General features: G+C 53.4%; 1 protein-coding gene across 7 annotated transcripts in view; it reads right to left on the reverse strand.

Moving 5' to 3' along the window:
• FAM169BP (Protein FAM169B) overlaps positions 1 to 23,441 on the reverse strand; it is a 70,805-nt gene that overhangs the window by 45,992 nt on the left and 1,372 nt on the right. For 5 of the 7 annotated variants that reach the window (XM_051822981.2, XM_070053493.1, XM_051822980.2 and 2 more), the window contains exons 2-5: positions 11,386 to 11,553; positions 10,632 to 10,711; positions 9,758 to 9,888; positions 5,329 to 5,428 (exon numbers count right to left, since the gene is read on the reverse strand). In XM_051822981.2, coding sequence (XP_051678941.2) covers positions 5,329 to 5,428; positions 9,758 to 9,888; positions 10,632 to 10,710 — 310 coding nt within the window. In that variant the 5' untranslated portion in view covers position 10,711; positions 11,386 to 11,553. Of the gene's footprint in view, positions 1 to 5,328; positions 5,429 to 9,757; positions 9,889 to 10,631; positions 10,712 to 11,385; positions 11,554 to 22,294; positions 22,592 to 23,441 lie in introns of those variants that run through there. The other 2 variants (XM_008248795.4, XM_008248796.4) reach the window with 2 other exon arrangements.

The raw sequence follows: 23,441 nt of genomic DNA on the forward strand, positions 1-23,441 counted from the left end.
CACACACATGGTGGAAATTCACCAAACCTGTAAATAAGTGAGCAGCAATTTGAAGGGTGAGCGTCAGGCTCGTCGCAGGGAGCCAGCTGCGGGGAGGACCTTCCTAACCAGGGAGTCAACACGCCGGGGACACAGTGACTGCCCTCCTCCTCCCCCTCTTCCTCCCTCCCCCTCTCCCGCCTCCTCCTCTTACCCCTTTCCCTCCCTCCTCCTCCTCCCCCTTCCCTGCCTCATTCCCCTCCCCCTCCCGCTCCTCCCCCCACCGGGGTGGCTCAGCCTGGCCACCTCCCTAGCCCTCCTCACCCTTGTGCATAGAGCTACCAGGCCCCACTAAGGGAGCAGCCACCTGGCAGAGCCCAGAGAGTTACAGCACATGACCCCTCCCTCCCTATAGAGCAAAGAACGAGCACTGGAGATGGCCCAGGTGATGGACACTGACCAGGGAAGAGCTGCAGAGTGAGGTACACCACCATACAGGTGCCCCACCTCCAAACCCCCCCCCCCCCGGCCATTATCCATCCGTGCCCTCTCTGCCCTAGCTGCTCCAGGTCCCGCCTTCTACCTGCTCCTCCTTCCAACCTCAGGCAGGGCATTCTGCCGAGGGCTGAAGACCCAGCCCCAGGTTTCCCTGCCTCCAGCCCCAGTCCTGCGCCAGACCCGTCTTGTACCCAGGCATCATTGGCAGTCCGCACTCCCCTTGAACTCCTCTTCAGCCTGGCTCCTGTGCAGGCAGGGGCTGGGGGCATAACGGGGAGATCCAGAAAAGCAGCTTGCAAATGCCCTGCAGGGGGCTGCTGTGACTCACGGCCAGACTCCCAAGGCAGGCGCTGCCACTGCAGGTTCAACACCGGAGCCTGCCGGGCAGAGGAGCCAGCCAGGACACAGGCCCAGACCCAGGACGGTCCCCACTACCCTCAGCAATACCGAGTGTCCTTGTTCTGCAGTACCATGGCGGCCTGTCTTTTTCGTGTCACTCAGTGGCATTTGTTACTTTCATCCAAGTCTGGAGCCTTCTTGGTCTTGCCCACTGATCATCTGACCACTGGGTCTTATCTGGGAAAATCAAATCAAACAGGTGCTTTCAGAAAGAGACCTAAAGAATAAAAACATCTGACAAGACAGCCACCAGGTGTCCCGACAAGGACAACAGGGAGAGTGACCAGTAGACCTACGTGTGTGGTCCAGAGCCTGCACTGCAGGCAGCCCTTGGAGACAGCGAGCGGTGCAGAGACGACAGCTCAAGGGTCCAGGCCCAGGGACTTCGCAGCCTAGGCCGGGATCCTGTGCGTGGGATCCTGAACGGGAAACTCACACTCTCTGAGAGCCAGCAACGGCAAGAATGGGCCCAGCGTCCACACGGGAACCAGTGCTGTCCAGTGTGTAAGGGGGAGTGTCGGTCTAGAACTAACGCCTGGCTCACCCCACACCTCCTCCTACCTAGCACAGGTCTGGAGTGATGGTCTACAGGGGCCTAGGAAAGAAATACTGCATTTTGGGGTCCAATATTGTGACGCAGCACATTAACACACCTCCTGCGATGCCAGCATCCCATATTGGAGCCCCAGTTCGAGCCCTGGCTGCTCTGCTTCCGATTCAGCTCCCTGCTAATGCACCTGGAAACGCAGTGAAAGATGGCCCACGTATTTGGCCTCTGGACCCACGTGGGATACTCAGATGGGGTCCCAGGCCCCTGGCTTCAGCCCGGCTCAGCCCCAGCCATTGCAACCAACTGGGTAGAGAATTAGCACCTTTGTCACTCTTTCAAATAAATACAGTAAATCTTAAAAAAAAAAAAAACCACTGGATTTAAAACCAGCACGAATTCCCCCAGATAGTGCACACTGATAGTGTCTTCAGGCTAGTGTCAGGAGCACAACTGAACATAGGTCATCATTTCTGTAGCCAGATTTCTCTCCATTCTCAAGTTCAAGAGTGAAAGTCTTGAAATCTCACTGAGATGAAACATAAATCTTTGCTAAATAATCAGTTGGGTGTGGTTTCAACTGTATAATAATTATGTAAATAAAATCATCATGTTTTTATTTACTTGGGTTGCAAATAAAAACACACACCTTCGAAACTTCAAACTGTACAGCCAAAGGAAGAGTTAATTTAACTGGATGGAAGGACTTACTCTTCAAACAAAATAACAGACCCAAGTAAAATACAATGGGAAAACATAGCTAGAAATTTTCATGACTTTGGTTTGGGCCATGGTTTCTGAGATATGACACCAAAGGCACAAGCAACAAAAGAAAGAATAAGTTGGAGATCATAAAAATTAGAAATTTCTGTTCTCTAAAAGATACCATCAAAAAATTCAAAAGCTAACTCACAGAGTAAGAGAAATTTTTGCAAACCATGTATTTCAAACACTTACCCAAAATACATAAGGTTTCCAGTGCTCACATGGTCAGCTGCTCCCCCCGGATGGGCGCCAGCCAGAGGACGGCAGCCGGGGCTGCGGCACTGCGAGAGCCCAGCGCTGGGTCTGCTGGCACATCAGCCACCCCTCTGCTGCGTACGCTGTGCACGCTCACACCCACAGGAGTGCCTGTCTCTACGCTGCCTCCCCAGCCCGTCTCTGGTCAGGTGCTGCTTTCCTGTTCACTGCGCGGCGTTTAGCCAACAAGGCCGTGTGGGATCAGCATGAGGAACTATTCTCTCCCATGTAGGGGAGGTCAAAGCAGACGGAGTCACCTTGTGCCGGGGAAGTCCTCAAGCAGAGTCTGCCGGGGATGTGACCCAGCAACGGAGAGTGGCCGGGAGTCACTGAGGAGGCCCCCATTCTGCAGCCCGTGCTTGTCTAAGACAACAGGCCCGGGAGGAGGAACAGGGGCCGGGATGTGTGTGGAAGCCCACGGGGCCCAGCTGGCGTCACACTCCGCTGGGGGGTCCCAGAGCCTCAATTTCCTGCCATAGGTCCTTGTACCCTCATCACTCCACCCCCTGTTCTGCAAATGGCAAAGCTGATTGCTCAGAGAGCCTTATCTGGGTCTGCCAGTCAGTCGGCAGAGCCAGGGTTCCATGTCAGTTGGATCTGACACCCAAGTCCAAGTTCATCCTGTGCAAGACACAGGGAAAAAAATGAAAAAAGTCCATGCCTATGGCTAGAAGGCCATCATGAAGACCAGGACAAGCCGGTCTGATTTAATACAGAAGAGAAGACAAGACTACGACTTTTGAGGATGGGTGTTACCTAGGAAGCTTGGTAAACACTTGAGGTCAGTAAGTTATTAGGCAGTAAGGGGAATAACACGGTGGGGGGGGGGGGCGGTCCTTGCAGCCATGGCCATGGCCCTCAGGGGACAGAAGCCAACCCCTGCACAGAGAAGTGAGCCCGAGGAGCCACAGGGACTAGGCACCTGCTTCCCAAGCCACCTTGAAGGAAAACACACACAGTGTCCTGAAGGAGACACTCACAACCTTGCACGCATGCCCTTCCTGCTGGCCACCAGCCAGGACACAGTGCCAGACTTCCCATCTGCTCACCGGGTTGTCAGAAGTCACTCCGGTGGATTCAGTCCTCTTAGCAATAATTGACAAGGCCTATCAAAAAGCTCTGATTCTTCAGCTTCCACTTAAACATACCATGCACAAATGGGCGCGGCCTTCGCAGACAGAACTTGGGGGAGAAAATGACAAAGGAACCAGAAACGGCATTGCCCAGGGTCTCGGCAAGTGCAGGGTGAGGTGGCACCTTTGTCACAGCTGGGGAGAGGGTCCTGCTACTACGGGCTGCAGCAGAGTCAGGAATGATGACTCTGGGGAAGAACAGCAGAGCAGGCAGCTCCAGCCACACCTGAGTGCTTTTATGCAACCCTGCAGACATCACGGCCAATACGAGTCGGTGGCAGCAGGAAAACATTTGGAAGCTTTATTTAAAGCCCTATTACATATCAGGAAGAGTCTGCTTAAGATTTCTTGGAGTTCATGAATATTTATTGTAGCACATTCGCATAAATGGGAAACAGATTTATAAGAGTCAGCCACGTGTTTACATTATGCAAATCGTCATTAAAGACTCACATGCAGGATATTATTAAATGCCCAGGCGGGGCTGCTGATATTTGGACATTTTCTCAAAATGGGCAAACACCATTTCAGGGTTTTGGACCATCTGTGCACCTGCAGCTCCCACAGGCACATCGTATGACTCGCCCTGACCTGGAGGTGGGTGGCATGCTCCAGGCAGTGTCGAAAGCCTGAGGTTATCATGGCTCCTCTGTTCATGGAAGGCAAGGCATGGGAGGAGGCAGGGACATCTTGCACCTCGCTGGGAAAGAGCTCATCACATCAGCCACCTGCAGCCTGGGGCAGCAAGACGGTTTTGGCAATACATCGATAAACCCCTTCCACGGTTAGCAAGAAGAGAGGCATTCCTGTGGCCTGGTGTGCTGCATAACTCGCCCCAGGGACACTACCTTGGGCCCTGTGATGCCAGTGGGGCAGGTCGTTCTCTGAGAACAAACCCCAGACAGACACACGGGTGACAGAGACATCTACACCTAAGGGAGGCAGACAGCAGTGGACTGGAGTCGAAGACCCGGAGCCCCAAACTCTCACCCGCTGTCATGTCACGTGAGGGCTGACTCAGCCTATTACTGTGGTGTTTCCTCTATGGGACAGCCCACGGCCACTGCAGGACGTGCAAGGAGCACAGGATTTCTAAATAGGATTGATTTTTAAATCCCGAGCCCCACAAGGCAGAAGTGAGCTGTTTCATCAGTGTGCCGGGGACTTGGGGCACAGGTTCATTCCTGCCTACCTGACACTGCCTGCTGCCAGAGGCCCCGGACCCCTGCCCAGATGCAGCTGAGCAGAGCTAAGCCTCCATGCAGCCCTGGAGCTGGAAGGGTGCGTACAATCTTCATAATGGGCAGGAGAATAAATGGATTCCAGATCACAGAAACTTCACCCCAGGAACAACCCCTTCCCGGTCGTCATCTTGCAAAAACACCCTCCCCTGCTAAGCTGTGTGGCCATGGGAAGGTCAGCTGATTTCTCAGAGGCTGCAGGGCCTCACCTGGTCAGTGCCTGCGCTCTCCCAGGGCTGTGGCAGGGAGGAGCCAACAGGACAGCCACCCAGCGCGTGCAGCTCCGTGCACTGCTGGGAATGCAGGCAGCCAGGGCACCTCTGGACAGCCCTGAGCATCCACGGCAGGCGCAACCACCACTGCTGGGCCACAGGAGCAGTGACAACTCAGTTCCACCTCATGGTCTTCTCAGAGCAGCCCACTGGCACCGGCACCACATGCAGGTGTCGGGTTCCACCCATCATATATGACATCAGGATCCCTGCTTTTGAAATCCATCAATACCACCAACCTGTCTTTGTGTCCTGGGGATTTACCAAAACCAATAGCTTGTGCTGAGGGTCATCACGGTACACAGTGCAAAGGCAAACAGACGAAGCTTCAAGTTTCACCTGCAAAGAGAATGAAAAAGCGTTTTGTTCTTTCATCGCGAGAAATTCAATGCAGCAATGCCAACACACTGCTACACAGAGGTTCACCGGACAGGACGCGGGCACAGAACACGGGAAACCTGGCCGTTCTGAGCTGCACACCAGGGCAGGGGATCAGCCATCCAGCAACATTTTGCTCAAACACCTGCTCTGGTGCCACATGCTCTCGGGATCTCCCGTTCTCCACTTTCTTCCCCAACAGCCGTCTATCACCTTTTTTTTTTTTTTTACTTTTATTTAGTAGAAATAAATTTCCAAAGTACAGTTTATGGATTACAATGGCTTTTTCCCCCCCATAACTTCCCTCCCACCCGCAACCCTCCCATATCCCGCTCCCTCTCCCATTCCATTCACATCAAGATTCATTTTCAATTATCTTTATATACAGAAGATCAATTTAGTATATATTAAGTAAAGATTTCATCAGTTTGCCCCCACACAGAACACAAAGTGCCAAATACTGTTTGAGCACTAGTCACATCATTAATTCACATTGAACTACACATTAAGGACAGAGATCCTACATGGGGAGTAAGTGCACAGTGACTCCTGTTGTTGACTTAACAAATTGACACTCATGTTTAAGGTGTCAGCAATCTCCCAGGCTCTTGTCATGAGTTGCCAAGGCTATGGAAGCCTTTTGAGTTTGCCGACTTCGATCTTATTCTGACAGGGTCATAGTCAAAGTGGAAGTTCTCTCCTCCCTTCAGAGAAAGGTACCTCCTTCTTTGATGGCCTATTCTTTCCACTGGGATCTCACTCGCAGAGATCTTTCATTTAGGTTTGTGTTTGTTTCTTTGTTTGTTTCCAGAGTGTCTTGGCTTTCCATGCCTAAAATACTCCCATGGGCTCTTCGGCCAGATCCGAATGCCTTAAGGGCTGATTCTGAGGCCAGAGGCACCATCCTACAAAAGCTGAGGGCCAATCCCCACCTGAGACGCGCACCTGCCGAGTCAGCCTTAGCCGTCAGCCCAGGGTCCTGGTGTCCCTTCATGGAAACAGCTGGGATGTGTCCACCACTGCCCCGGATGCTGCTCGGGCTCCTACTGCCCTGGCTCAAAGCCACACCACTAGACTCAGGAAACACAGTGTGGCCAGCGTCGTGGTGAAGAGTGTGGAGTAGCTGCCTGCAACGCCACCATCCCACGTGAGTGCCTGTTTGAGTCCTGGCTGTTCAACCTCTAGTCCAGCTCCCTGCTGATGTGCTGGGAAGGAAGGAAGGGAGGGAGGAGGAGGAGGAGGAGGAGGAGGAGAGGGAGGGGAGAGAGGAGGAGAGGGAGGGGGAGGAGGAGGAGAGGGAGGGGAGAGAGGAGGAGAGGGAGGGGGAGGAGGGGAGGGAGGAGGAGAGGGAGGGGAGAGAGGAGGAGAGGGAGGGGAGAGAGGAGGAGGGGTGAGAGGGAAGAGGAGTAGGGGAGGGTGGAGGAGGAGGAGAGGGAGGGGGGAGAGGAGGGGAGGGAGGGAGGAGGAGAGGGAGGGGAGGCAGGAAGGAGGAGGAGAGGTGGGGGAGGAGGAGGGTGGGAGGGAGGGAGGGAGGAGGAGGAGGGGAGGGAGGGGAGGGGAGGCGGGCACAGATGCCCTCTGGGCCTCCAGGCGTAGGGCTGGCTGAGCCAGAGAAGCTCAATTGTGAGTAGCTGGGAGCAAGGACCCCCGTTTCTGCACTGGGACCACCCCCAGAGTCTTGCCTCCAGTACCCACATCCAAAGCCCTCTTTGCAGCCATCGACCTCGGCTCCCAGCTTCTGAAGCAAGAGGTCAAGGTCGCTTTTGAACCCTGAGGGGAGTTTGAGATGAGACGGGAATGTGGCCGCTGAGCTGGGCAGGCAGCTTGCTGGTCTGCAGCCTACACAGGTTCGGAGAATCATTTCTTAATAAACCCTTCGCCCGCGGCCGGCACTCGGCCCAGCAGTTACGCTGCCACGCGAGACATGGCATCCCCTTTCAAAGCCAGTTGAGTCCCAGCGCCTTAGCTCCCTGCTAATGCCTGGGAAGGCAGCAGAAGATGGCCCGTGTGCTTGGGCCCCTGCCACCCAGGCCCAGATGGAGTTCCTGGCTCCTGGCTTCAGCCTGGCCCAGACCTGGCTGATTAAGCCTTTTGAGGAGTGAACCCACGGACGGAGCACCTCTCTTTCTCTTTTGTCTCTCCCTCTCTCTCTCTGTCATTTTGCCTTTCAAATAAACAGATCTTTAAATCCTGAGACCCCTGAGTGCCCCCGCCCCGACACTGCCCAGAGTCCCCGGGACAGGATGGCTGTCGCCAGGCCACCGAGCCCTGGGTTTGCAAAGCATCCTACCGACAGGGAAATGTGCTTACCAAAGGCCCCAGTGCGTTCAGTGAGCTCGCCTACAGTTTACAGAGTATGCAAAACACAGGCAAATAAAATGGAAACACATCCAGGGTTACAGTGCTTCCCGGGGGGGGGGGGGTCACTTTCCGCATCCTCTGTTTCCCACACAGTGTACACTGAGCACCTGTGTTCTACAACAGGGACATCAGCGAGTCCCAGCGTATCCTAACCCTGGCATGACAACGTCCACACCAGGGAAGCAGCGCTCTTTATGAAAAGGAAACCCTGCAGGACGCGATGTGTCCCCCAGCCACTTCCTCCTCCTCTGGGTTCAAAAACCAAAGAGAAACGGGCCAACAGCCAGGCAGCTTCAACACCCTCAACGCCCCTCCAGACGCACCTGCGCCCGCCTGCCCAGTGCTCGGAAGCTGCTCTCATCCTGTCACCAGCTGCTCCAAGGGAGGACATGGACGGGCTCTGCCCAGGAAGCTTTCTGCTGTCAGAAAGGGGAGGCGGGCACTTCTACCGCGTTAATGCAACCTAATGTTGGCAACTATCAGCGCTCGCTCAAAGGACCACTCACCGGGCGCACTCCCCACTGGCTTCTACAGTGTGTGGACGCCGCAGAGGCTGACCCCTGCGGCCGCACCTGGCGCTCCTCTGGGCTGGGCTTCACCTGCCCCTCACTCCCACCTGCAGCCCCGAGACTCCACCCTGCCCTGGACCCAGAGCTCCGTTTCTTCTCTGGCTTCGCAGCCATCAGGGGACGTAATGACGGCCAGGTTCGGCCCCCTCACTCCCACCCCGCAGAGGCCCCCGCTGTCGCACAAGGGAACTGGACTGCGGGGGCTGGGGGTGGGGGGCCTGTGAACCAGCATCTGTGAACCAGCCCACGCACGCCACACCGCATGCTGCTTTCCTTAACGCTGGAACAAGCTCTGTCTTTCTCAACCACCCTCGCCAGGCAGCAATGATTCCCGGATGAGTGAAGTCTCAGAATCATAAGTGCTTCTCTTTCACAGGTCACCCTGACGTCTGGGCGATGGGTGACTGACCCAGACGCTGCTAAGAACCCATGGGCGCCTTTTTCTTGCCACAGCATGGGGCGGGGGCTAGGGGGTTTAACAGCAATATAGTTTTAAAAACGTCACCCCCAGCCAGCACCGAGGCTCACTAGGCTAATCCTCTGCCTTGCGGTGCCGGCACACCGGGTTCTAGTCCCGGTTGGGGCATTGGATTCTGTCCCGGTTGCCCCTCTTCCAGGCCAGCTCTCTGCTGTGGCCAGGGAGTGCAGTGGAGGATGGCCCAAGTGCTTGGGCCCTGCACCCCATGGGAGACCAGGAGAAGCACCTGGCTCCTGCCATCGGATCAGCGTGGTGCGCTGGCCGTGGTGGCCACTGGAGGGTGAACCAATGGCAAAAGGAAGACCTTTCTCTCTGTCTCTCTCTCTCACTGTCCACTCTTCCTGTCAAAAAAAAAAAAAAAAAAAAAAAAAAAAAAAACACGTCACCCCCAATCCCACCATCCGAACAAGCAAATGATTCTCATTTCTCTGCTCCCTTCCGGTTCCCTGTTCATGAAGACAGAATTTTATCAATGCCAATGATAGTAACGGACACAGCTGCATTCCACATCACACCATTTTAGAACTGAATCAAGCCTTAGCCACCATCAATCCTCTCACTGTACAAATGGGGAAAAGGGGTCCAGCCAGGCCTGGCATCCGGGATCTCACTTAATCCTCACAACGCTAAGAGTAACCGCTGCTACCATCTCAGGGTCGCACGTGAGAGCGCTGGATCAGAGAGGTTAACACATTCGCTCAGTCACAGAGCGAGCACGTGGCAGACCTGGGACTCACACTCAGGACCCCAGGATCCCAAGCCAGGATGCCTCTGCTTCTCGAGGGGCAAGCAATCCTGGATTCAGCCAGATTTGTCTTTCAACCTGCAGGGCTCTTCCGGGACTCGCTAAATTAGACTTCACGGAGCTGTCCAGCAACCAACCTGCTCCCCTGTGGGAAAGCGCAGCGCGGCGGGAGGGGTCCGAGCGCCTTCCCTGAGTGAGGCGTAGTAAGTCAGGGTTGCTTCCCGATGCCCGTCGGGGTCGTCTTCCAAAACATCCACCGGGTAGATGCCTGCAGGGGAAAACAAGACAAGACACACCACTAATTTTAGTCTTTAATTAAAGGGGAAGTCACTCATTTCTTGAAGATTAGAAGATACATATTTAACACCAGCTTTGAAACACCCCCCCACAAGGGGTTGGCACTGTGGTGCAATGAGTTAATGCCCTGGCCTGAAGCGCTGGCATCCCATATGGACGCCGGTTCAAGACCTGGCTTCTCCACTTCTGATCTAGCTCTCTGCTATGGCCTGGGAAAGCAGTAGAAGGTGGTCCAAGTCCTTGGGTCCCTGCATCCATGTGGGAGACCCAGAAGAAGCTCCTGGCTTTGGATCAGCGCAGTTTGGGCCATTGTGGCCAATTGGGGAGTGAACCAGCTGATGGAAGACCTCTCTCCTCTCTCTGCCTCTCCTCTCTCTGTGTAACTCTGACTTTCAAATAAATAAATAAATCTTTTAAAAAAATGTATTTTTGAAAAAGGCAAAGGAGTGCAGGAGGAGGCAGTAAAGACCACAGAATTCATTGCCTGCGGCAGCACTGGTGCCTGAGCCAGGCACTCCCTGCCTTCCTGGAGTCTTCCTTGCAGGCCCCCAGCCTTGCGAAGGAAGTCCCAGGCCCTTCCTCAGAGTGGACACAGGGTACAGGCGCTGGAGAGCCGAGGCCAGCTCGCCAGAACCCTGATAGCTCTGTCAAAGCCCAGCTGGGGGTGTGTTTCCCTCCCGTGGGCTGCTCTTCCCCAAGTGACCGCAAGTGCACCTGCTGGAGTGGGCTGCACAACTTCACGCAGACCATTCGATGTGTTAGTACACGATTCCTCCACATCTCTTATCACCATGCTTTGGAAGGAAAATTATATCCGTGAGCCCTCGCACATGGACAGCATCCAGTCCAGCCCAGAAGCAGCACTCACATCCCGACGGGAGGCTGCGGCCGGCCCCTGGTGGCGTGTTCCTGACGGGGAGGGGACCCTGCCCCCTTCTCTGTGTTCCTGACGGGGAGGGGACCCTGCCCCCTTCTCTGTGTTCCTGACGGGGAGGGGACCCTGCCCCCTTCTCTGTGTTCCTGACGGGGAGGGGACCCTGCCCCCTTCTCTGTGTTCCTGACGGGGAGGGGACCCTGCCCCCTTCTCTTGTTCCTGACGGGGAGGGGGCCCTGCCCCCTTCTCTTGTTCCTGACGGGGAGGGGACCCTGCCCCCTTCTCTGGACCCTGCCTCTGCTTTGCTTTGCTTGGAGAGAGCTGGACATAACCCCCACTTCAACCCTCGGGGCACCAGCTTCCTCCCTTCCCGGGGCTGCCTTTCCGCTGCTATGAGCAGCACTCGACGGCTTCAGTCAGCTGACGTCTCCGGGATGAGTCCACAGGGGAGAAGCGCACATAGCCCAGGGGATGCCTAGAGCCCCAAGGGGCCCAGGGCCAGGGCCAGGGCCAGGGCCACACTCACAGGCCCTTCCCTGTCCATGATGAAACTGCCCTAGGCACACAGAGAGTGACACAGCTGAGCAAACACACCCTTCACTGTTCAGAGTTTCAAAACCATGGGAGTGTAGAATTCACACAAAAGTCTATTTCTGCATGGCTGGCACCGTGGAACTGTGGGTTAAGCCACCACTTGCAACGCTGGCATCTATATCAGGTCACCAAGATGAGTCCAGGCTGCTTGGCTTTCGATTCAGCTCCCTGCAAAGGCAACAGACAATGACCCAAGTGCGTAGGCCCCTGCCACCCATGTGGGAGACTTGGATGGAGTTCCTGAATCCTGGCTTCCACCTGGTCCAGCCCCAGCTGGGGCTCTGCCACGCCCCCCAGGGCATTTCAACGCTGCATCCCACCTTGTCAGCTCCCAGCGGGCTCCCATTTTCCCTGCTGTGGGCTCCATCCCCCCTCCTCCATCCTCAGAGGCACCTCATGGCAGCCAGCCCCCATAGGAGCCTTCCTTGACCCCCCCAAGGCAAGGACAAGACCTCAGGGGCCACTGGGTCCTGAGTTCAAATCCCAACTCAGCCTAGGATGGTCACCACCTCCTGTGCCCTGCAGCCCCAGCCCTCTGGACCACCCAGCCACAGTCTTTCATAGCAATCACCCCCGACCCCTGCTCAGTGTCCCTGCCCCCCTCCCAAGGCCCCTCCGTGGGCCTTTGCCACACTGAGCACTTGGTACACTGGGTTGTGGCTCGAGTGAGCCCTGATCTGAAAGTGCTGTTCCCTTCATCCAGCTGCCCAGGTTGGGTGGCAAGAGACTCGGTGAGTGGCCAAGCAAATTAAGAAAAGCTGCAGGGCTGCAGAGGGGTGGCAAGGCTGGCAGGAGAGCGGCGAGAAAGCCGACGCTGGCCCCTGCACAGGGCCCCTCCTGCTAGGGCCAGGAGAGGTCACTGCTGTCTTGTGGGTCTGCAGTGAGGGGGTTGCCCAGGGGCCCAGCGGGCTCCTGCCACTCACTGCAGGCTGCCAGGGTTGCCTGCACATTCCTGCATGTGTGGTCGGGAGAAATGCAGTGAGTGTGGCCCACCCCTTCCCGCCGTAAAACCATTTCCTTCCAGGGAGCAGGGCCCTGGGGCACATTAAGCAACCACCGGGGCCCCCCGCAAAGCTGGAAGGCCCCGCTGCTCACAAATAACCCCACCTGCCACGCCCAGCCTGTCCCTCGGTGGACAGCGTCCCTCTTACGCAGAGGATGCCTGGCTCGATTTCCAGGAAGTACAGGCAATGACGGTAGGAGGCGGGGCGCGGAGGGGGCATGGGAGGCCCAGCAGTGGGAAAGGGCCCTCCATGAACCCAGGAAGAAAGAACACACACACACGCATGTACTCATGGGCCCACCCCAGGAGGACCCCCTGCTGGCACCGGGCAGGCGCCCAGGGCAGTCAACAGGTCTGGGAATGTTAGGCGCTCACCCTGGGCCCGGGCAGGTGCCTCCTTGGATCTGAGTGAGGGACCAGCAGGCTCCCTCCTGCACCGGCTTCCAGGTGTGAAACGCTAACAGGCTTTCATGGCTTGAACCGAACAGGAAGTATTTTTCCAAAACCAAAAGAATGTAATGTTTCCAATACAGTGCGCAACCCTTTCAAGGAAACAGCAGGCAGCTGGAATACGTCACTGCAGACTGTAAAGACGTGGGCAGCCCCCCACCAGCCCCAAGGACGAGAGCTGCTTTAAGCAGACGTGGAGGGAGTCACCTTGACAACAAACATGGGGTGCACCTTTCAGCACTCTCCTTGGGAAAACCCTTGAATCACTCAGGATCTTACACCCAGTCTCGAGTTCCCAGGGCTGCACCCCAGGCCTGCCACACGCCCCAGCGCTGCTGCCTGTCACCCACTGCCGGGTCAGCCACTGCTTCCCCAGCACTGGTGGTCCTCCCTATGTAAACAGTGGGGCCAAATAATGAAGTCACTGACTGAGCATCACCTGCAGAATAATGTCCCCTAAATGCTGTCTCTCCACACAAAGATAGGGAAAACTCTTTCATGGTAGCTAAGTGCAGTTTCTCTTGCATGGAGCTATTATTTTGAGAAACATGAAGGCAGGCACTTTAAAGTTTACGAGTGCCACTCTTAGGGACTTGGGGCTTTCTGGATGTCACCACACAGCAACCATGACAGGGGAGTATGTCACTGGGAGTGAGCTGTAACTGTGTGTGCTCATGTTTTACTCACCTGGGCTGCCATTCTTCAACAGCAGCGAGAACAATTCTTGCTAAGCGTAACATCCAAAAAAGTTCAAGGATTCAGAATTATAAAGTAGCATTCAACTCTTGTTTTTCAAAATATGGGTAAGAGTAGACACGGCTTATAAGAGTCTTTTTAGACTTTTGCTTGTCCTTGGTGTCAGGTTTTTCCTTCACAAATGAATTTTCTCTGAGAGGGATTTGTTACAGAAGGAATCCTTCTTCAAGCAGGAATCTGCCCGGGAGGGTTAATTGGCTCATTCTGGGCTTAGCAGAGAGCAGGATCCAACTAGAGAGATGAGGGCACCAGAGAAGACAGGGGCTGGAGCATGGGGTCCCCGTGGGGTCTGAAGTGGACACCCTGCACCCCCACTGCCATGGACGGTGCCCAGAAGGGGGCAGCTCCAAATGCCAGCTCGGCTGTTCAGGACTCAGAAGCAGGGACGCGTCACACCCCTGACACCAGCAGCTGTGTTTCAACGCGCAGCCCAGTGCCCAGAGCTGTGGGTCGTTAAGCGTACGCGTTAAGCAAATCCAGCATTCACAAATGCAGGCTTTCCACCCTGAGCATCTGAAGCGCTTGCTACAGGAGGCCTTAAAACCGACTGCTGCTTGTAACTGAAAGTAGGCTGACGTCGATTTAAAAAATAGGAAGAGGGCTGTTGCAGTGCGGCAGTGCCTCTTTTTTTTAAAAACGTATTTATTTACTTGAAACATAGTCACAAAGGGGGGGGGGGGCATCTTCCATCCGCTGGTTCACTCCCCAAATGGCTGCAATGGCGAGGAGGTATAGGCCAGGCTGAAGCCAGGAGCCAGCAACTCCATCCAGGTTTCCCACGTGGGTGCAGGGGTCCGAGCACTTGTACCATCTTCTGCTTTCCCAGGCACATTAGCAGGGAGCTGCATCAGAAGTGGAGCAACCAGGGTTGGAACAGGTGCCCATATGGGATGCTGCTGTTGCACACAGTGGCCTTACCCACCGCACAATGCTGGCACCAGCATTTATTTCATATCAAAGCATCCAAGGTGTGTGCACACGTTGCTGTCACTCACCTCTCCCACCGCCGTGCTGGAGCTTCCCCAGTGCACCCCATGGATCACTAGCTCCACAACACACGCCTGTGATGTGTTCATGAACCTGGGCATCTGACACCAACGAGGTTGGGAACGAGTGGCACTCACTGCTGGGAGCTCTGCACGCCCATCGGCCCCGAGAGCTTTCAGATATCGCACAAGTACCGCTCGTCCAGAAAGATGGACAAAGCACACCATGGGGAAGGGTGCTCGCGACGTCATGGCAGAAGGCCCCATCACTGTCACAGAGACAGGTACCTGCAGCTCAGGGACTGAGCTGAGAACCAACGCCAGGAGAGACTGCCGGCCGAGCAGCCTTCTGCATCAAAGAGAACAGAAGGTGAGGCAAATCAACGCTGGGGTATTTTTGTTGTGTTTTGAAGAGCATCTGATTGCCAAAGTATTCTTAGAAAAGCCTTTTTTTTTTTCTAAAAAGTTGGAAGGCTACATGTAGAACATGTTAGAATTTTGAGAACAGATGAGCAACACTGTCAGGGAAGGAGGCGGCGCTGGCTGGAGGGCTGCAGGTGGCGCGGTGAGCACAGTTTGCACGCCCTGGTAACTGACAGGCAGCCGAGGCTCCGCTGTCGCACACGCGGTGCTGGCCAACTTGCAGCTTGTCACTGCCTTGGCTGGGAATAAGCCACTTGTCCTAAATGTAAGATGGTAAAACACGCAGATGACGGGACACGCCACCCACACAGAGGTCTGTGTAATCCTGATTGCTTTAGGTCAGGGGAGACGTGGTGCCTCCCCTCTTTTAGGCAAATGATACAAGAGGAAAACGACTTCCTGATGAATCTTTTCAAAGGACGTGGGGGGGGGGACTCACACACCCTGTTCCTTCTGTATTCAAAGAAGCGAACCTTTGGGGACCGATCTGGGTCCTACTGGAAGCAGACAGGGGAAACAACGTCTCAGATATCCGCTCCCTTCCGAATGGTGACCAGCAAGAGGGCCTTGCCCTGACCCAGCTGCAGGAAGCTCAGGCTGTGTTCACCCCTAACCTCAAGCCAGCCCAGGCCATGTGGTCATCACCACAGTACCGGTTAGCCTGACCTCTTCAGGGAAGGAGGAGGGCCCTGGTGCATGCACAGCGCAACACAGAAAGCCTGGCTCTTCGGATTCGGAATTTAACTGACCGAGAACTTGTAAAAGCACCAAGCCCCAGGGTCAGTCAGAGCACATGTGCCACGGCCTACAGCTGGTGGGAAATGCTATGGTGGAGCGATCGTTGGTGGGAAGTGGGGCCCTGAGCCGCACAGAACGCTGCACACACTGGGAGAGGGAGAAAACCCAGCGCTCCTCACCGTGGTGCTGTCACTCGTTAGTGCCAGAGTGACATTTCTGAGCTGGCCCAAAACTGCAGTGGTTAAAGGACTGTATAAATACTCATCCAAAAATCCGTCCCTACATGTGCCTCTATTTCAAACAAGAAAGCCAAAGAGGAAAACAACCACAGGTTTCTTTCCTGCATGCCAGGCTCTGCAGAGCAAGGAGAATCTAAAGCACTCAGGTCCTCATCTACACGGCCTGCTCCTGGATCAAGTTGGCATACACTAAGTACAAGGGGACTTCAGAAAGGTGGTGGGAGGCTGGCATTGTGGTGTAGCAGGTTAAGCCTCTGTGTACAATGGCAGCATCCCATATGGGCACTGGTTCAAGTCCCAGCAGCTCCACTTCCTATACAACTCCTTGCTAATGGCCTGGAAAAGCAGCGGAAGATGGCCCAAGTATATGGGTCCCTGCCACCTATGTGGGAGACCCTGATGAAGCTCTTGGCTCCTGGCTTTGGCCTGACTCAGCCTTGGCTGTTGTGGTCACTTGGGGAGTGAACCAGTAGACAGAAGATCTCTCTCTCTCTCTCTCTGTCTCTGTGTATATATATATGTATATATATTATACATATATATGTATGTATGTATATGTGTGTATATGTATATATACATGTATATATATGTATGTATGTATACCTATATATATATATATATATAACTCTTTTAAATAAAGAAATAAAATCGTTTTTCAAAAGTTTGGGGAAATGGAATTTAAAGATAAGTTTAGGGGCCAGTGCTATGTAGTGCTGGCATCTCATATGGGCGCTGGCTGGTTTGAGTTCGGGCAACTCCACTTCTGATCCAGCTCTCTGCTATGGCCTGGGAAAGCAGTGGAAGATGGCCTAAGTCCTTGGGCCCCTGCACCCATGTGGGAGACCTGGAGGAAATCCCTGGCTCCTGGCTTTGGATTGGCACAGTTCCCATTGTTGCGACCATATGGAGAGTGAACCAACAGATGGAAGACCTCTCTCCCTCTCTCTGCCCCTGCCTCTCTGTAACTCTGCCTTTCAAATAAAATTAATAAACCTATAAAGAAAAAAGAAAGATAAGTTTATTTTGGTACTAGACATTTTTAAATCCATGCACAGTTTTATATACCGTGCATTTTTCATGAACTTTTTGAAGACCCTGCATATGCATGGATTTCAATTTCTTTTGCACCAAAATAATCTATCATTTCATTCCAGTTTCCATGAACAGTCTGAAGTACACTCATACTTAGATTCATTCCAGAAGTGTTGCACTCAAAGAATGAACAGAATTGGATGAGTTTATCCTAGACCTAGATGGTGATTTACTTGGGGAAAATGCAATTGCTTCTAGGTCATTGGAAATTTATCGATGTGACTACATGTTTCTGGGCACCAGACTCATCTGAGTAAAACTGAAAAGTAAATGGGGAGGACCTGCACAATACTAACACGTGCACAAGGTTGGTAGCAACTCAGTCTCAAGTGAAGAAGGAAGACAGAAAGTAGCATTCTGCCTGCTGCAGATCAACACTGTTTCTAAAGTACACATTGAAAAATAAGGATATGTTCTTGCATTAAAAAGGTGCTCCATTAGACCTTACATTTGCATAGCGTTTCCTGGTTTACAAAAGGCTTTCACATGTCCCAGCCATGTCTGAAACTAACATCAACCCTATGAAATCAACCGAGCAGGGAGTACTAACCCCATTTCTCGGATGTGGGATTGAGCTCAAAACTGGGAAGTTAAATAGTAATCGGCTGAGACTCAAAACCAGAGCAAAGCCTTCATCAACTAACTCCTCACCAATCACATGCTGTGCACACGGCAGTGAGTGACGGGAACAGAACTGTTAGCGACGCCACCAAACTGGTAAGCCCCGTTCACAGCAGCACTGCTCACGACAGCCCGAAGCAACCCAAGTGTCAACGACAGATGAACGAACGTGCAAATGCAGCTCATCCACAGGATGAGTTATTGTGGAGCCTTGGAAAGGAAGAATTCTGTCACCTGCCACGGCATGCAGGTGTTGCTAAGTGAAATAAGGCAGCCATAAAGACAAATACTGTATGATTCCGGTCACATGAGGCAGCTACAATAGGCAGGTTCCTAAGGATAAAGGAGAATGGATGTAAGCAGGGGCCAGGGAAGGAAAAGTGGTGCGTTCTTGTCTATGGGCACAGAGTTTCTGTTCAGGAAGGCGCCAAAGTCCGGAGATGAACAGTGACCATAGTTGTGCAACACTGTGAATGCGCTCCATGCCACTGAACTGCACACTTACATGGTGACATTGGTAAATTTTATGTTAGGCATATTTCAACAAAATAAGTGAAATATTTCTAAAAAACTGACTATCTGGTCCCTGTCTTCAAGAAGTATTTTGTCTTTTTCTTTTTTTAAAGATTTATTTGTTTACTCGAAAGGTGGAGTTACAGAGAGAGGGCAAGAAACAGAGAGAGAATCTTCCACCCTCTGCACTCCCCAAATGACAGCAACCTGGGCCCATCATCCGCTGCTTTCCCAGGACATTGGCAGGGAGATGGACGGGACGTGGAGCAGCCAGGACTCCAGCTGATGCCCACATGGGATGCTGACGTTGCAGGTGGCGGCTTAACTCGCCACATCACAGGGTTTTTCTCAGATGGCAAGTATGGTACATCTCCAGAATTTCAATAAAAAGATTGACTTGACCGTCAAGACACACATGACAGTTACTCTTTAGAAATTTCTTATTTATTTTCATTTTAGTTTAAAAGGCAGATGAGAGAGACAGAGAGGGATCTTCCATCTACTGCTTTACCCCCCAAAATGGCCGCTACAGCCAGGGTTGGGCCAGGCCAAAGGCAAGAGCCTGGAACTCCCAGGTTTTCCATGGCAGGGAGGGGGCGGGGACCAAGCACTTGAGCTATCATCTTCTGCCTCCCATGCTGCACATCAGCAAGAAGCTGGATCAGAAGCAGAAGAGCTGGGGCGCTAACCAGGCATTCTCTGCAGGATGCAGGCATCCAAGCAGCTCCTTCACCGTGGCACCGATGCTCACCCCGCGTCACCCTTTCAACCACAAATAAGAACACACTTTTGTGACAATGAACCACAGTCACGTTGCTGGGCAACCATTACCACCATCATCTCCAGAACGTCTGCATCTCCCTCTACTAAAATTCTGTGCTACTGTTTCCGGACATGAGCCCTCCCAGCTCCTGGCCACCACCAGACCACAGTCTGTCTCCATCAACTTGACAGTTCTGGAAACAAGATACTTCGCAGAAACGGAATCACACAGCCTTCACCAGTATTTGACTGGCTGATTTCACTTAGATAATGGGCTCAAGGTTCATCCATGTTGTGGCACTTATCAGAATTTCCTTCTTTTTGAAGGCTGAGTAATATTCCATTATTTGCATAGAATGCGTGTGTTTATCTGTAGGAACATGTAGGAGCATGTACGGTAGCATTGCTACATATCCTCCCTTTTTTTAAAAGATGTATTTATTTATTTGGAAGTCAAAGTTACACAGAGAGAGAAGGAGAGGCAGACAGAGAGAGGTCTTCCATCCACTGGTTCACTACCCAATTGGCCATAATGGCTGGAGCTGTGCCTATCCAAAGCCAGGAGCCAGGAGCTCCCACGTGGGTGCAGGGGCCCAAGGACTTGGGCCATCTTCTACTGCTTTCCCAGGCCACAGCAGGGAGCTGGATCGGAAGTGGAGCAGCCGGGACTAGAACACAGCGCTGGCCCCGATGTTGAGCTCTTTCCACATGCTCGTTCTTCCGAGACACATCTGCACAAGTCCTGTTTGAAAAACTTGCAGGAAGTAGAAAGATCGGCATTCATGCAGAAGGGGACACGTAGCAATGCTAGCGTGCGTGCTTAACCCTTCCTGCAGAGCACCCTACTGTAAGAAACCCAATCAGAGGCAGTTCAGAGTTGAAGCAACCGAGGATGATAGCCTGGGCTGGTGACAGCAGTGACAATGGTGAGAGAGACAGATGCAGACTTGAGCCCGGTTTTGGCAATGAATGTGGCAGAACTGGCTGCTGGCTGCAGATACAGGAGGAGAGGCCAAGTTGACCTTCTGCTTTAATTAGTCCCCTCCATATAAGCCAGTGAAATTCAAGTGGCAGCTTTCAAATTGTGACAGATTGAAAGCTAACAGTAGGTGGGCTGGCGCTGTGGCTTAGTGGGTAAAGCTGCCACCTGCAGTGCCGGCATCCCATATGGGCACCAGTTCAAGTCCCAGTTGCTCCACTTCCAATCCAGCTCTCTGCTATGGCCTGGGAAAGCAGTAGAAGATGGTCCAAGTCCTTGGGCTCCTGCATCCATGTTAGACTGGGAAGAGGGTCCTGGCTCCTGGCTTCAGATTGGCACAGCTCTGACCATTGCAGCCAACTGGGGAGTGAACCAGTGGATGGAAGACCTCTCTCTCTGCCTCTCCTTCTCTCTGTGTGTAACTTTCGACTTATAAGTAAATAAATAAATGAAAGAAAATGAAAAATAACTTTCATTCTCCATCTAACAAAAGTAACTTCCAAGAATGTGGCTGAAATACAGAACTATGTAGGAAAACAAACCCTGGAGCAGTTGATACCAGCAGATACACCACTTTATACCAGTTTATACCAGTTTATACCAGCAGACCCGACTCCCGGAAGTTATTTCTAACAGATGCACACAAGGGGATGGAAAACGACCCCAGGAAGAAACAGCAACAGCCAAGAAGGAACAGTAACCAAGAAAACACGAGGCTTGAGGCTACAGTCTAGGCACTGCCGTGGTGAGCGTTCGGGGTAGCATCTGGGGCACCTGCATCCCGTATCGGGGCCTGAACTCAGGTCCCAGCTTTGCTCCCTGTTGCCACTTCCTGCTAATGCAGAGCCTGGGAGGCAGCAGGCGATGGCCCAAGTAGTTGGGTCCCTGCCACCCACCTGGGAGACTCAGACTGACTTCTGGTTCCTGGCTTCTGCCTGGCCCAGCCCTGAGTGTTGCAGGCATTTGGGGAATGGATCACCAAAGGAGCATTCTCTCTCTCTTTCTGCCTCTAAAGTAAATATATTAAAATATAGCTATTGCTTCCCATACAAAGCCAAAAAATGTGTTTTGAGGAGCTAAACATTCCTAACGGAACTAAGGTGCCGCATAAGGGCAGCACGGAGGCCGGGAAGGAAGTGGCGTGTGCACGAATCCTAGGCCTTTTCTTATTCCCCAGGAAGTCTGAACACTGACTAATTTCAGAACAAACTGGAGTTAGATATGCATATAAAAATTTCTAAGCCTGTAAAGGAACAGAATATAGATATTAAATTCCAAAAGAAGACAGAGAAAAATGGAACTGGGTTGACGTGGAGAGGAATCTGGATTAATGTAAAAGAAGGCAAGAAGGAGGATACATCATGATTGTGTTTAATCGCTATGATTTAAAACATCCTCATAAAAAGTAACTAGACATTTCTTTTGCAAAATAAAAATTGTTTATTTGTTTTTACCCCCAAGTATTTTAAGTCATTTAATAACATTTTAATTTTATGTTCATGGATTTTGAAAAAATACAAATAAAGCAATACTTCTCCTTCTGCATAGCTTTAAAAATTGTTTTTCAAGATATTTTAGTAGCCCAAGCCCAAATGTGGACATGGAGCACACACTTCACTAATCACTTGTTGGAAAACACCTAGGTCAAAATGAACAGCCAACTGTGATTCACTGTTTAAACAGTAGCCAGCTCTACACACATCCACACCGCCAAACAGGCGGCCAAGGCCAGCTCACAGGGCTCCGGCCACGGGCAGCACTGGGAGCTCCACGCAACGACGCTCCACAGAATCCACCTGCCAAGCACTCGGACCTCAGGAAAGACTCAGTGACTCTGCCGAGGGCTTGTTTCAGCAAAATGCACAGAAGAAAGGAGCACGCCTTTCTCTGTTAACAGAATTGCAAGTGGTGACTAGAGACTGGGTCTCGGAGACAAACACGTCAGCAAGTCAAGGAAAGCCAGCGCTCTGGGAGGTTCCAGGCCGTGGAGTCCCCACACCCACCCGCACATCCCCCAGGAGCTCTCCTCTGCCCTCAGCAACCGCCCAGTCCCAGCTGCCCTCCCCAGGGTTCCTGGAGCCCCGAGGCTGCCCCTGTTCTAAAGGAGCAGAGAACCTGGGACAGGTGTCTGTGCTTGACAGCACAGGGTGAGCAGGTTCCTCCTGGGAGGGACGTGAGACCACGCCTGGGGACAGAAATGCACTGGTCTGGTGCCAGAGCATGAGACAGAGGCGAGAGCCAGGGAACCCAGTGGGTGGGAGGGGACACGCCTGGATTTCAGCAGACAGTGGCCTTCGCATCCACCCTGGCTGCATGTGCCACACCCCCGAGCTCGCTAACCACTGACCTGGACAAAGCAAGGCCGCATGGAGGACCGGGCTTTTAGAAGGCATGGTGTTCTGCACTTAGCTGCTGCATCTTCACTTACTCTCATTCAAGGCGCTCGACTCAGTTGCTGCTGAGTCACTGCGGGGCAACGGGGACTCCTGTCCCCCAACCATCCAGACCGGACCCAGCTGACCCAGCTCCTGGGTTTTTATCCTTGGCCATCTTGGCATGGCCTTCTTATTCCACCACAACCCACCAGCTGCTTTCCACGGTCCTGTGTTTGCAATGTCACAGGTCTGAGATACAAATGGGAAGATCAGAGGATCAGAGCTGGGTGACAGCTGGGTGCCAGAGGGCGGGTCAGCTGGCCACCAGACCAGGGATCCAAAGGTCAGAGAGACAACACCCTGTGCCCGCTGCCCTCCCACTGTCTGCTCTGCACCCTGGCCCCGGGGCGTTCACTCCATCCCGTCAGGCCATGGCAGGACACTTGAGTGTGGCCACCAGCCACCTCCCACCCAGCTCAGTGCAAATGGAAAACAGCCCTCACATCTAGAACGGGGAGAACACGAACGTCTACCATGCGGATACCACTACAGAGCGAGGAACTGCCCCACAGGTGGGGACACCTGCCCCCAGGGCCACAGGAGGCCCCTCAGGCCCGGGATGCCTCCTCCCCTGGCCAACTCTCCTGCCCCTGCTCCAGATCTGCACCAGGCCCTGCCCGCAGCCCCTTTTCCTCCTGGCCTCCCCTCCTTGGGCATTATGTCCCCAAACCCCACCTCCCCAGAACACCTCCAGGCTGAGCCTGCCTCCCACATCCCCAGGGAAGCGCTTCCCAGGCTCCCAACACACAGTCAGAGGGTCCCCAGCAGAGCCCAGGGCAGGCACTGCCCCCCTGGAATTATCCACTTGAATTCCTCCCACGCTGTTACTTGTTCACTTAGCAACTGGAGTCTCTGACTCCGGGCCTCCCATGGGAGGCAGTTTCTGAAACACAGGGATTCACCCTGTCTCCACGGCACCCAGCTCTCCCCCTGGAGAGTCAGCCCCAAGCCGAGCTTGTGCACAGCCCTTGCCCTTCCTCCTTGCAAGCTCTCTCCTCCACCAGCCGCCTCTGCCTTCTCACCGGTGCAAACTGTCAGAACACCCAGCTTTTCAGAATC

This window comes from Oryctolagus cuniculus, chromosome 12 (assembly GCF_964237555.1).
Source record: "Oryctolagus cuniculus chromosome 12, mOryCun1.1, whole genome shotgun sequence".
NCBI lineage: Eukaryota > Metazoa > Chordata > Mammalia > Lagomorpha > Leporidae > Oryctolagus > Oryctolagus cuniculus.